Consider the following 14,029-nt stretch of genomic DNA (forward strand, 5'->3'; position numbering starts at 1 on the left):
GGTGTGCTTTCTCCGTAGGTGTTCTCTATTCAAGAAATCCCACTGTTACTGGTTATTTTGTTCCATCATTCACACATGGTTGGATATTACATTTAAGATAGAATTATATGTACTTGTTCACAGGTGGGTTAACAACATATGGGTAAGGCTTTGTGAGAGAATGGCCAATAAAAGATCCTCTTTTTTAAAAAAAAAAAATATGTTGAATATTAAGACTGATTTTTAAGGCCTAAATCCAAAGTGGGTCTGGGGGTTATGAGAGGTTAAAATGTATGCTCAGACAATCATGTTAATTAGATTACCAGTTCGTTGTGTCAGGAAAGGATTGGGTAATAATAAAAATAATAAAAAAAACTTGAAATTACATTTCTCCCTCTATGAGAAGTATTTTCTGATAGCAAGGATAAGTTTGAGACAGTGGAACCAAATAATACATCAGTTTTAGGACATCACCCATTTAGAAGGCCCCCTGTTGTTTGCATTCAGTAATCCCACCAGGACTCTGCAAACAGGGCTTTTGAGAATTAAAAAAGAGGATGCATTAAATATTAACTGAAAAAGGATTATTGCCATTTTATTTCATGGCATCACAGGAAGACCTAAAACAGATTTACCAGTTTCAATATATTGTTGGTTACACGCGGGAAGGTATTGATGGACTGGATGTTGTCCTCTGATAATCTGATAGTGGCAATCAGTCCCCCTAAATATGTTATTTCAGTTTGGCTTAAAAGACACAAGTGACCAGAGAGTTAAATCTAAAACGTATATCATAAACTAGGAATAAGAATTTGGGTGAGTGGTTTGTGATGCAGACTGGCCAAAGACCTTTGTCCTAACACACAAAATGAGCATAGCAATACAAGAGACAAATTTTTTTTAAAAATTGAGATTTTACCTTTGACTGTCTCTGTTAAAGAGAATCTACTGTCAAATGAAAAAGTTTGGGAACCCCTCTCAGCCTGCATAATAATTGACTCCACTTTCAACAAAAAAAGATAACAGTGGTATGTCTTTAATTTCCCAGGAACATCTGAGTACTGGGGTGTTTTCTGAACAAAGAATTTTAGTGACACAGTATTCAGTTGTATGAAATTAAATCAAATGTGGAAAACTGGCTGTGCAAACATTTGGGTACCCTTGTAATTTTGCTAATTTGAATGCATGTAACTGCTCAATACTGATAACTGGCAACACCAAATTGGTTGGATTAGCTTGTTTAGCCTTCATAGGCTGGTGAGTCCAATCATGAGAAAAAAACACCGCATTCCAAGAAAAACACCTGCTACCTACTGTCAAATTTGCTGGAGGTTCCATCATGCTGTGGGGCTGTGTGGCTAGTTCAGGGACTGGGCCCTTGTTAAAATGGAGGGTCGGATTAATTCAACCCAATATCAACAAATTCTTCAGGATAATGTTCAAGCATCAGTCACAAAGTTGAAGTTAGGCAGGGGTTGGATATTCCATCAAGACAATGACCCTAAACACACTTGGAAATCTACAAAGGCATTTATGCAGAGGGAGAAGTACAATATTCTGGAATGGCCGTCACAGTCCCCTGACTTGAATATCATCAAAATCTATGGGATTATTTGAAGCAGACTGTCCATGCTCGGCAGCCATCAAATTTAATTGAACTGAAGAGATTTTGTATGGACGAATGGTCAAAAATACCGCCATCCAGAATTCAGACACTCATCAAAGGCTATAGGAGGCGTCTAGAGGCAGTTACATTTGCAAAAGGAGGTTCAACTAAGTATTGATGTAATCTCTCTGTTGGGGTGCCCAAATTTATGCACCTGTCTAATTTTGTTATGATGCATATTTCTGAATATTCAATAAACTTTATGTCACTGCTGTTTCCATAAGGCATGTTTAATATTAAAATGAAGTTGCTACTTTGAAAGCTCAGCCAATGATAAACAAAACTCCAAAGAATTAAGAGGGGTTCCCAAACTTTTTGATATGACTGTATCCTTCCACCTCTGCTATATATATACTGTTGGTGCAGCAAGGATAGAGGTACTCCTGTACATATCTGGTATTAAACCTTTCTGGGCTGAGGTGCTCCAACATTTGAAAAATACCTCAAAGATAGATTTGCCTGGGAACCCTGAGTTGCTGCTTTTTCAGTGTTGCCTGTTTCTATACGTGTTGCTATGAAAGGCTGCATTAGATTTGTATTGCAGTCAGCAAGGGCAGTCAATCCCTGGCACTGGAAAAATATGCAAGCCCCCCCTCCCCTTAATAGAGGACAGGATGAGGAAAATGATTCTGTATTTTGCTTTTGTTTTCTTCTTGCTTTCTAAACTTTGTATTTCTTGACCTGGCAAAATGAAAAATAAAGAATACAAAATATACTTACCTTTTGCCCAACATACCTTAAAACAAGGACCTAGATTTCCTACTATTTGATTTATGGGAATTGATATGGTCCCTCAACGTAGAAAAGGTGCTGAATGGGATCATTAACTACTTCAGAACGGGGGTTATTGGATTAAAAACCTTGATATTTGGGGTTTAATCAAATCTAGAATACTTGTGCCTTTTTTGCATATCAGATGCATTTTGTATTCAGTTATTTAGAACAGGTCATGGCATTATAATGATTCTATTTCTTTTCACTAATCAATTTTCCTTCCCTGCCTCCCGTTCCTAGCATGCTCCTGAAGGTAAAGGGTGTGCACTCCCATATGTGCCCTTGAACACAGTTCAGTAGTTTACACACCTGCTTGCTTTTGGAGTTGTTTTCTTGATAAAGGTAAATACAAGAGTCCTCTGCACTCAACCCATTATCAATATATTTAAGACAGAGACATTTTGTGCATACTGCTACTGAAAAATGCCTTACCCTTTAAACAAAACAGGGATTGTTTGTCCATATATTGCAATATATTTAAGCTGGCCAACTACGTCAAAGTCATCCCATATCTGGCCAGTCCTATGCTCAATTTTAGCTGATACATTAAGAATTCTATTGCTTCATTATAAATTTTACAAAGGGACTAAGTTTTACCTGCAACTTACTTGCTGCTTTCAAAGTAAAACTCCCAAACTTGGCTGCCCTTGTATTAGACACCAGTGGGATCACCTGACTATAGCTGGGAAGGATGGGAGCTACAACATGGAGCTTGTCACTGCTCCTGTATAAACTATAACAAACAAGGGAAAGTTGTGCTCACCACTCATTTTTAAAACCATTAGACAGGGGTGCAATGAGGCTGTGACCACAAAATACATATAGACAAATACAAGAGTCCTCTGCACTCAACCCATTATCAATATATTTAAGACAGAGACATTTGGTCCTTTATTTGTTTTCTTGATAAAGGTACCTGTTCACCATCAAATATAATATACAGGGAGATCATTTCCCTGTATGCATCAGCATTGTATTTCTTAAAATATATATATATATATATATATATACATATATATATTTATTTATTTATTAACCCTTTAAGTGCCACAGAACGTAGAATCTACGTTCTGTGGAAAAGTATCTTGAAATGCCACAGAACGTAGATTCTACGTTCTGCAGCATATGCGTGCGGGGGAGCTCAGGAGCGGCTTTAAATGCTGCTCGCTCCTTCCCCCCTCGCTCAGAACCCCCTAGGCAACGAGCGGAGCGGGTGGGAAAGGGGCCCCTGGGGCGCGATCGTCCAGGGGCCCCATAGACGCAACAGACACACGTGTCTGCGCGCTGCTGCTGCCTGCACTTCCGTGTTCCTCCAGCGACGCCCATGCATCGAATCAATGGATCTGGCGACTCCCTCCTGCTCCTCCACTCCTCCTGCCATCATGGACACAGATCTGCAGCTACACACCCCAGGTTAGTGTAACACACACACAAAATACACTTACACACACTTTATACACTAATACATGCTAAGATTTACACTTACACACACTCGCATACATTTTTGGGGGATCAGGGGGGTCACACACACTTGAGGGGGGTACACACACTTGCACACACAAACACACACACATAACATGCAATTTACCAATTGTACACATGCACACACACACACATACGCTGTTGTGTAGCTTTTTTTTTTCCATATCGCATCGTTGTGTTTTTGGCTGAAAAAAAATGTTTTATTGCCTTTGCGAATAGCGTATTCTCTAACCGTACTGTGCAGTACCTTTTGTATGTTATTTCAGTGATTATTTTGAAATTTTGGTGCATTGTTAGCCATTTTATTGCATTTTCAGCTCTGCATAACTGTTGCTTGCATTATTTTGTCCGTAAAACCTATTTTGCCAAGCTAAAATATTCAAACTGCAATTCTGATGTCTGATTACACTAGTCTGGAAAAAAAAAGCATTGATTTATTAGGTTTTATTGGATTTTAGTAATTTATTTGAATTTCACACTTGTACCTGTATTATTTTGTTATGTCTTGTAAATTTTATCTACTATATATCCAATTGGGGGTCTCTGTGCGCCACATAGTTTGGTAAATCTGTGAATATTGGGCATCAAAGTGTTCAGTAGACACCTGTCGTTCATATTTAGGATGGTTTATGCGGATACTTTACGAAATGTGGGGCATATAATTGGGTAGATTTCAAGCTTTGAGACGATTTTCACAAATTTGCTAAAAACCGTTACGTTCAGCATTGCTTTGCAGTTTGCCAGTTTGCAGTAGAAACACATATTTACCCATATTGGATTCGTCAGAATGTGTACTTTCTGAAAATATATGGTTTTCTAGGGTCTCTGTACTGTTGGGGGGGTCTAATGTCGCATAATACACACACCAGGTGCTTATATTGCAGCAGCCAGCGCGTCAGCCGTGAAAATTTATATACACTATTGTCATTTGGGGGTCTCTGTGGGCCATATAGTTTGGTATATCTATACATATTGGGCTTTAAAGTGTTCAGTAGACCCCTGGCATTCATATTTCAGATGTTTTATGCTGATACGCTATGAAATGTGGGGCATATAATGGGGTAAAATCCAAGCTTCGTGACGATTTTCAGAAATTTGATAAAAACCGTTACGTTCAGCATTGCTTTGCAGTTTGGCAGTTTGCAGTAGAAACACTTATTTACCCATATTGTATTCGTCAGAATGTGTACTTTCTGAAAATATATGGTTTTCTGGGGTCTCTGTACTGTTAGGGGGGTCTAATATTGCATAATACACACACCAGGTGCTTATATTGCAGCAGCCAGCGCGTCAGCTGTGAAAATGTATATACACTATTGTCATTTGGGGGTCTCTGTGCACCACATAGTTTGGTATATCTATGCATATTGGGCATCAAAGTGTTCAGTAGACCCCTGGCGTTCATATTTAGGATGTTTTATGCTGATAAGTTACAAAATGTGGGGCATATAATGGGGTAGAATTCAAGCTTTGTGACGATTTTCAGAAATTTGATAAAAATAGTTACGTTCAGCATTGCTTTGCAGTTTGGCCGTTTGTAGTAGAAACACTTATTTACCCATATTGGATTCGTCAGAATGTGTACTTTCTGAAAATATATGGTTTTCTGGGGTCTCTGTACTGTTAAGGGGGTCTAATGTCACATAATACACACACCAGGTGCTTATATTTCAGCAGCCAGCGCGTCAGCCGTGAAAATGTATATACACTATTGTCATTTGGGGGTCTCTGTGCACCACATAGTTTGGTATATCTATGCATATTGGGCATCAAAGTGTTCAATAGACCCCTGGCGTTCATATTTAGGATGTTTTATGCTGGTAATGATACATGGACAATACGATGCTGTAAAGTTGAAGCTTTGAAGCAATTTTCAGATATTTCACCAAAACCGCCAAATTTGGCAAAGCCTCGCGACTCAGTGGTTTGGAGCAGAAAGGCATGGGTACCCATTTTAGATTCTGTAGAATGTGTACTTTCCAAAAATATATGGGTTTGGGGGGTAAACATATATTTCTGTGTTTTTACCCCACAAAAATGCCGTCAATGTGATGATTTTTCATTAGCTGAAGTTACCCACAGGACTATTTGTATGCGCTAACTTCATTTTGAGGCCTCTAAATGCCATATACTTTTGTTAAACCTATGAACAATGGCCACCAAACTGTTTGGAGGAACCCTGGCAATCATTTTTATTGTGCTTTTTCTTGGTGCATAACGATACATGGGTGATATGGTGCTGGGAAGCTGAAGCTTTGAGGCAATTTTCAGAAGCTTTGCGACTCAGTAGTTTGGAGCAGAAAGGCATGGGTACCCATTTTAGATTCTGTAGAATGTGTACTTTCCAAAAATATATGGGTTTGGGGGGTAAACCTATATTTCTGTGTTTTTACCCCACAAAAATTGCAGTCAATGTGTTGATTTCTCAGTAGCTGAAGTAAAGTCCTGAAGAATTTGGATGCGCTAACTTTATATTGGTGTCTCTAAATGCCAAATACTTTGGTAAACCTATGCATAATGGGCATCAAACTGTTCAGTGGACCCCTGGCAATCATATTTCAGGTGCTTTTTCTTGGTACCTAATATAGTTTGGGATATGCGGAGCAGCAAAATAAAACCTTTGAAGTGATTTTTCAGAATTTTGAATTTTTTTTAGAAAAACCGCTATGTTCAGACAAGCTTTTATGTTTGGTAGTTGGGAGTAGAGAGACATAGTTACCCATTTTGGAATCAGCAGAATGTGTACTTTTCAAAAATGTATGGTTTTCTGGGGTAAACCTATGGTTTCAGGATTTTTTGCCTTGGAATCTAAAGCATGCCATTTTCTGCCTTAGTGCTTTCAAAATTCGGTAATATACTGCCGGGAGTTTTTGCTGTACAGAAGTCCTAAATCTCCCTAAAACTATACATATCTGGTATTGGCACGTTCAAAAGACATAAGGCTTTCCAAATCAGTTGGATTTTCATCCGTAAAATGAAATATTTTTCTGGTATAAATTGATATACTATGAAAAATGGTAATTTTTAAATTTTTTTTGGTATTTAGCACTATAAATTTTTTTGCACAGGTGGAAATACATTAAAACTCAGGCAGATTTAGAAAGCTCAGTTTCTACCGAAAAAAACAATGTATAGTTTTCCTAGGTAAACTATAGGTTTCCCCTCAGAAAATGCCCCTAAAGTGAGAGAGCACAAAATGTTTAAAAAACGGCTGGCATTTCGCGTAACCAAAATGTGAAATTCTGCTGGCACTTAAAGGGTTAAAGAAAATGCTGATGCAATCATTTCCCTGTATATGATGGCGAACAGGTACATTTATCAAGACAACAACGCCAAAAGCAAGCAGGTGTGTGAACTACTGAATTGTGTTCAAAGGCAGATATGGGAGCCCTGATATTAACACCTGACTTTAGAATGTATAAATTTTAAAGGCACTCTTTGCAAACAGGAACCTACCTGTCCCTGATATATTGTGTGCTAACACTGTTTATGCAACTACGAGCCACACTGAAAATAATTAAATTCATAGCCGATATAAAGACAAAATAACACATTTGTGCCTGCAGTGCTAAATACCATGCTATATTGTGGCACTCACACAGACCTGCAATTAGGATGACAAATTTCTAGGGGCAGCATGCCACGCAAATGCCACATAGTTATTAATGGATACAAGTTTAACTCAATCAAACTCACATCTCTAACCAAACCTGATTACTCCCGGTTCACAACTCAGAAACCAACTCTGGAATCTCCCACTGCACTGGGAAGGGCAGTAGATTTGACAGCTGTTTGTATCCCCCATACTCACCCAGCCCCCAGGATGGTTCATTTCTTTCCTACTAGTAAATGCAGGAGAGTGTTTTGTGCACTTGCTGCATACATTAGACCTTTTGAAAGATCAAGCTAACAGTATGTTATAATTAAAGGTGTATAAGGATTTTGTTAGACACTTCAATGCTATGCAAATTAATATTATTACATTAACTGTGCCACCAGATGGCAGTGTTCCCCATTGATAATCTCTGCAGGTGACAGGTGTGTCCCTGAAGGCAGATAATGACAAAGTGAATAACTGGAGGAATTCCCTACCTATAACCACGTCATCTCCTCACCTGCTAAGTAAGGAAAGTGAAAGATCCTGCTAGTTCCCAGTTATTCTCTCACCAGTCCTATTGTAGTCATCAGAGTCAGACGTACAGAAAAATATCCTGCCCTTGCACAAATGCATTTTCTCTTCATTTGAGGCTCTGGGTATAAAAGAATAAAGATGGAAAGCATTGGGACAAACTGCAGCCCAGAAGCACAGAGGAACCATCTGAGAGACCAGGTAAGGGAGACACATATGTAATAGGGAGGCTGTGTGTTGTGTGGTGGATGCTGTGCAACTATGAATGTGCAGGATTTGCTGTTCATGGAATATGGCTTGTGTGTTTGTGTATATGCTGCATGAGATCTGTGCACACTCACTAACATTGTTCTCACTGATCTGTCACAGGTGTGCGGAGTCCTTTCTGAATACAGAACCTTTATCAAGAAGCCATGGCAATTCCTATCAGACTGGCCGCCATGATGGTCCTGCTGGTGACAGTGACAGCACATCCACACAGAAGGCACTGCCACATGTCCAGATACAGATCCCTGTCCCCCAGTGATATAAGGGCCGTCAGACTTCTACACAATGAACATGTGAGTGTGATACACAGATACAAGGGGGTTGTGGGAACTCCTCTAGTCTAATTTAACTGTTAGTAATGTGCTACTGACCTGATTAAATATTGTAGTGAAAATCATACTTTATGGGAAGGCAATGGACATATATTTGCAGAGATAGAGAGATAAATAGATTAACCCATTAAAACATAATGATAAAGATCCCTTCCTACTGTAGGAATCATAGTGTCCCTCAGGGATCATTTATATGAGTGATTATAACTGTCATTGCCCATCTGTACATACAAGACATTTCATTGTCTGTTCTTCTGTAGGAGAAAAGTCCTTTCAGCGATGGGATAAAATGTCAGAAGAAAATGTTTCGCCATAAGCCGTCTGTGTGTGACCTGAAGGTAAGGAAATGTAATTCCCACACTGATACTGTAAAGCCTATGGCAGTCTTAAGGGGCGTTACTTTGCATTTAATGAAGAGCATTTTCCTTGTACCTACCCATGATATAGAAACCTCTAAGTACCCAGCTCTTGCTCTCTCTTGGTGTATTTCTAATATCTTCAATAAAGTGTCATTTTATCCTGTTTCTCAGGCAAGTGACAAACAGATTCTGACTCTAGAGAGAGTGACGTTGGCTGTAGATGTGCTGACAAACATGACCGAATCTCCACTGAGTGAATTTGTTTCCCAACCGCTTGAGTTTTTCCTGAGCCTGGAAGATGATCTGAAGCACTGTGTAAGTTCAAATAGTCAATATGATCAGTAACCGTCCCCATAGGCAATTGTTTTCTATCGACCCAAGCCTGTCGGACAATGAGATGGATGTACAGTGTCAATGCTCTGTATTACGCACACTCATTATAATCTGCTAGAAACTGGGGCTCATGCAGGTAATACTGACTCTACTGATGTAAAATGCAGGTATACAATGTAACTGTCTCCTACAGATATATCAACCCTTCATTTTCTTACAATGTCTATTTTCCATTCCAGAGAAAGTCTCCATTGTACAGTGATTCTCCCTCCCAAAAGCTGATGCCTTGGCTGAACCATCTCAAGCATTTCAGAGAAAGGGTGAGGATACTCTAGATCCCCAACCAGTAGCTTGCGAGCAACATGTTGCGGTGTAGTGCAACTACAACTCCCACAGGCTACTGTGCTATGAAACAGGAAAAGAATGGGCGCCAGGAGGTTCTTGCAGTCAAATAGAATAAACTTTTATTTGTCAGAGACAAATGATTCACAGGGTACTTACATCAGTACAGAGGCATTGGCAGCATTTATAGGCACACATGCTTACACAGAGCTTCCAAGGTAGATGCCGTGGAACTCCCTGAGGCGATAGCGTCCATCTGGATAGAGGCACCCTCATCATCTCAGCAACTGGACCCTCACACAGGGGATCAGGGAACTCACTAGACCTAATTCTTATTAGGCTGTTAGTGAAAGTTCTCCCTATTAGGCTGTGTTCCTATACTACAGGCCAGTCTTGCCTGAGAGGAGAGCTACCCCCTTGCTATGCCTCCTAGTTGGAGCCAAGCTGCTCTTACTATCTGTACTCTATCTCACTCTCCTAAAGAGTCTATTACAGATATATCCCTGCCACTCACTAGCCTCATTCACGTGGTCCCTGCTCCCCGACTTCTATTCTAGAGGTACTGGTCCCTCTAGGGCACATGGCTCCACTGGGCCTTGCTGTACCCAGGCCCCCCCCTGGGTTTGCCCAGCTGGATCAGCATCCAAAGAGCCTAGACCCACCCCTTCTTTCTCACTATACCAAGTGTGACAGGGTGTAGTCACAGCACCTCCTGGTAAATAAATATATAAATTACATCTAGCTGCAGGACATCTAGCCAAAAACTAGGAAGATCAGGAAGTATAGGGAATTAAAGCCATAGGGGACAAGTTAACCCTATTGGTCCCTACAACACTATGAAAGCACATGGAAAAAAAATGCCAAAATGAGTTAAAGATATTAGGAATTAGTTAAAATTCTGTCCATATTTCCTAAAGTCAGATCTCTGTACTAATATCTTTGCTCCACTCTTTAGGTTTCCTCTCAGTGTGTCAAAGATGCCGTGTTGCTCAGCCTAATCCAGCTGCTAATTGAAGATGTAATGTGTTGGGCTAATAAGGAATAATGCCCCGCTCTCTTCAGGAGCAGAGTCGGAAGAATCCATATGGAGAGATGCTCCCACAAGCTTCCCCTGCTTCACTTGCCTGCACATACATATCAGAACCCATACACACAGTGGCGGAACTACCGGGGGAGCAAGGGGTGTGAGCGAGCCCCCCGTCAGACCGCGCGCCACTGACAAATGCGGCCGTTCGGAGGGGGGCGGGCCCGGCTGTGCGTCACGCACCAGGGCCTGCCCTCATCTAGTGACGCTTCTGCATACACAGCAGGCACTGGATCATTTACTCCTGCTCCAGACTGCATCACATAGAGTAAGGACAGTACCCAGCTTCTTACACCTCTGTCTGCACTGATTGTAACCATTGGACTGACAAATGGACTGGATTAACCTGCATTTATTAAATTAGAGGCTACATATTTCTCTATATTTAAAGTAAGAGATAAGAAGATACCAAGTATAATATTTGTACTCATATTTATTTGTATTTATATTAATTTATTAAATACAGTGTAAACATAATATTCTTATTTATAAATGTATTGTATTCTAACTCCCAGGTGGTGATATTGCTATAAGTATTATTTTTTTTGGTTTTGGAAATATGACTGTGACTATTTATTATGTTATTTAGTCAAAATAAAATGACAACTATACAGTAATAGTGACTCTGTGTGCAATACGTAACTGCAAATCACACTAAACACATAGACAAGAGGTTTCAGGTTGCAACAATAGTCAAGGCCTGAAGAAGGGTGGAATCCTGAGCAACTGGGTGACCTCCAGAATTCTAGAGGCTCTTGCTCTGGTACCAAGGAGAACTGGGAACCACCACAGGCATGTAAATTTCCCTGCCATGTAAGGCAGTAGCAAAAGGCATGAGTATAAGGAAAGAGCAAAAGTAGAAGAACCATTAAGAGGGCCAAGGAATGCATCAAGGGGTATGGGAAAGTTAACTAAGCAAAGAGCAAAAGCAAGGAGAACTGTTTCAGGAATTTATGAAATCTAATGAAACTATTTGAGTTGAACTTGATGGACATTTTTTTTATCCTCAAGTACTCTTATGCTGTGCAGGTTTTGCTCTGCCCATGTCACTTCCTGTAGAGTGAATTGTAGAACATATAGAGCAGAGGAAAACTGACTTGGTTTAAAGCCAGGAAGGATGTTACATATATGCATAGTTTTTACCTTTATCTAGATAAGCTGCCTTAAAGGAATAGTTCAGTGTGAAAATAAAAACTGTGTAAATAGATAGGCTGTGCAAAATAAAAAATGTTTCTAATATAGTTAGTTAGCCAAAAATGTAATATATAAAGGCTGGAGTGAACAGATGTCTAATAAAACAGCCAGAATCCAACTTCCTGCTTTTCAGCAAAGCGAATTGCGAGTAGTTTGCGTGCGAGAGTATGTAATAATTCGCTTTGCGACTGTTCTGCTAGATTTGCGACTGTTTCCACCATTTCCCTCCTCTTTGCGAACTTTTGTTATTGCACTCTATTGCGCTATTGAGCTATCAATGTAATAAAACTTCTTATCGCAAATTGCTTATATTGCGCTTGGTTTTTTAACGAGTCGTGTCTGTAGTCGCTGTTCAGTGCAAATGTTATTCGCAATCTAATCCCAATGTAATTGTGTTCACGTGACTTTGCTATCAGTGTTGTGAGAAAAAGGTGTATGTACAACTTTTGCAGAAAGATATTCGTGGAGCAATTCCACCGTTCACATTGCGTAAGTTTTTTCGCTATTCTTCATGTAATTTAAAAATGTGGTCAAGTTATATGTGGTAAAGATATATGTCAGCATTTTTTTTTATATGTGGTAAAGGTATATGGTTGTTTTGTGCTTATGTAATATATCTGTGCGAAAAATATTGCATTCCGCTTAGCGCAAATATACTCGCAAAAGTGCAAATGCGTGCTGCGATAATGCCAAATATTACATTTGGGGGTTACTGTCTGGTAACCAGGGTAACCAGTCAGTGTAAACCAAGAGAGCTGAAAAGCAGGAAGTAGTTTCTGACTGACATGTTATACATCAAATCACTCCAGCCTTTATACATTACATTTTTGGCTAACTAACTATATTAGAAACATTTTTTATTTTGCACAGCCTATCTATTTACCCAGTTTTTATTTTTACACTGAACAATTCCTTTAATGGAGAAATTATCCGAATGCAGGTTCAAACCTTTTGGGCTTAACTCTTTCCATGCCACTTCATGTGAAGTGCATTGTTGAGCAGAGTATAGCAGATAAAAAGTGATGTAAACTGCATGTTTTTCTTATTAAATATCACTTTTATTTTTTGTTTGCTACAAATACTGTAGATAAGAGCAAATTTATTAAAATTAAAGAACACATAATTTGCTGTGATTCAAAAATCACAGCAAAATAAAGTTCAGCATAAAAGAAACACAGACTGTCTATGGAAGGCAATGGGGGTGCATATACAACATTAAAGCAATTTTAATATTTGAAATTTTTTAGAACAGTCGAATTTTGAAAGACTTACTGTAAGTGTATGGGACAATGCAATTTTAATTTGCAAATAAGGGATTTTTTTAGTGATAGTGGTTTAAATAAACTCAAATTGCTCATGAGATTTAAAGCATTCAAAGTCAGAACAATCATTTCAATCACATAAGTAGGACTTTGTGGTGGTACCTTACTGTTAGGTCTGTCTGAAATACCTAAAACACACCTGGGTATCGGCATATTTTAACTAGCCGCAGGTAGAATAATGAAAGCAGAAAGCTGATTGGTTTCTGTGGGTTGCTGCTCAGTGGCAAATTTTTCCAGTGTTGTAAAATGAGCCACAATGGGTCTTATTTTCTCAATGTTATAGGTTTCATCCACAAAATAGTGTGCACTCCAACTTGCATGAGATATAACAATGCAGATTCAAGTAAGCTTCTTTGCATGGCGGGAACTAGGGGTAGGCAGCAGAGGCATATGCCTAGGGTTCAAAGGTAGAGGGGCGCCAGACACATACCTCTTCTGATGTCTTCCCCTAGTTTGGACCCTTGTGGCCCCCCGCTGCGGCAGCAATTTGCTCAGAATCAGTACGTGCGCTCTTTTGCGCATGTGCGCTTCCGTGCATGTGTGCTTGTCCATCTGTGCACACTTGGAGGGGCAACATAGTCTGCATCTTGGCGGCCACTGCTTCTTTGTAGTCCAAACTCATGTAATACACAAGGGCCATGAATGTCCTGTAATAGATATCCTTATAAATGGTGTTTAGTGATGTCATCGGTTTTAATCAGTGCTTAGTGATGTAATTTCTGTTACATGACTCACTTAAACTTATGTATTATAATAAAGTACCCCC

At 39.5% G+C, this 14,029-nt stretch overlaps 1 protein-coding gene across 1 annotated transcript; it reads left to right on the forward strand.

Moving 5' to 3' along the window:
- Positions 1 to 7,101: 7,101 nt before the first annotated feature.
- Positions 7,102 to 11,307, forward strand: LOC108698664 (interferon lambda-3). Its single transcript, XM_018230318.2, has 6 exons — positions 7,102 to 8,231; positions 8,400 to 8,590; positions 8,890 to 8,967; positions 9,160 to 9,303; positions 9,561 to 9,641; positions 10,619 to 11,307. The coding sequence occupies exons 2-6, from the start codon at positions 8,444 to 8,446 to the stop codon at positions 10,706 to 10,708; spliced, it is 540 nt and encodes a 179-aa protein (XP_018085807.1). The 5' UTR covers positions 7,102 to 8,231; positions 8,400 to 8,443; the 3' UTR covers positions 10,709 to 11,307.
- Positions 11,308 to 14,029: the final 2,722 nt, after the last annotated feature.

This window comes from Xenopus laevis, chromosome 8L (assembly GCF_017654675.1).
Source record: "Xenopus laevis strain J_2021 chromosome 8L, Xenopus_laevis_v10.1, whole genome shotgun sequence".
Taxonomy (NCBI): domain Eukaryota; kingdom Metazoa; phylum Chordata; class Amphibia; order Anura; family Pipidae; genus Xenopus; species Xenopus laevis.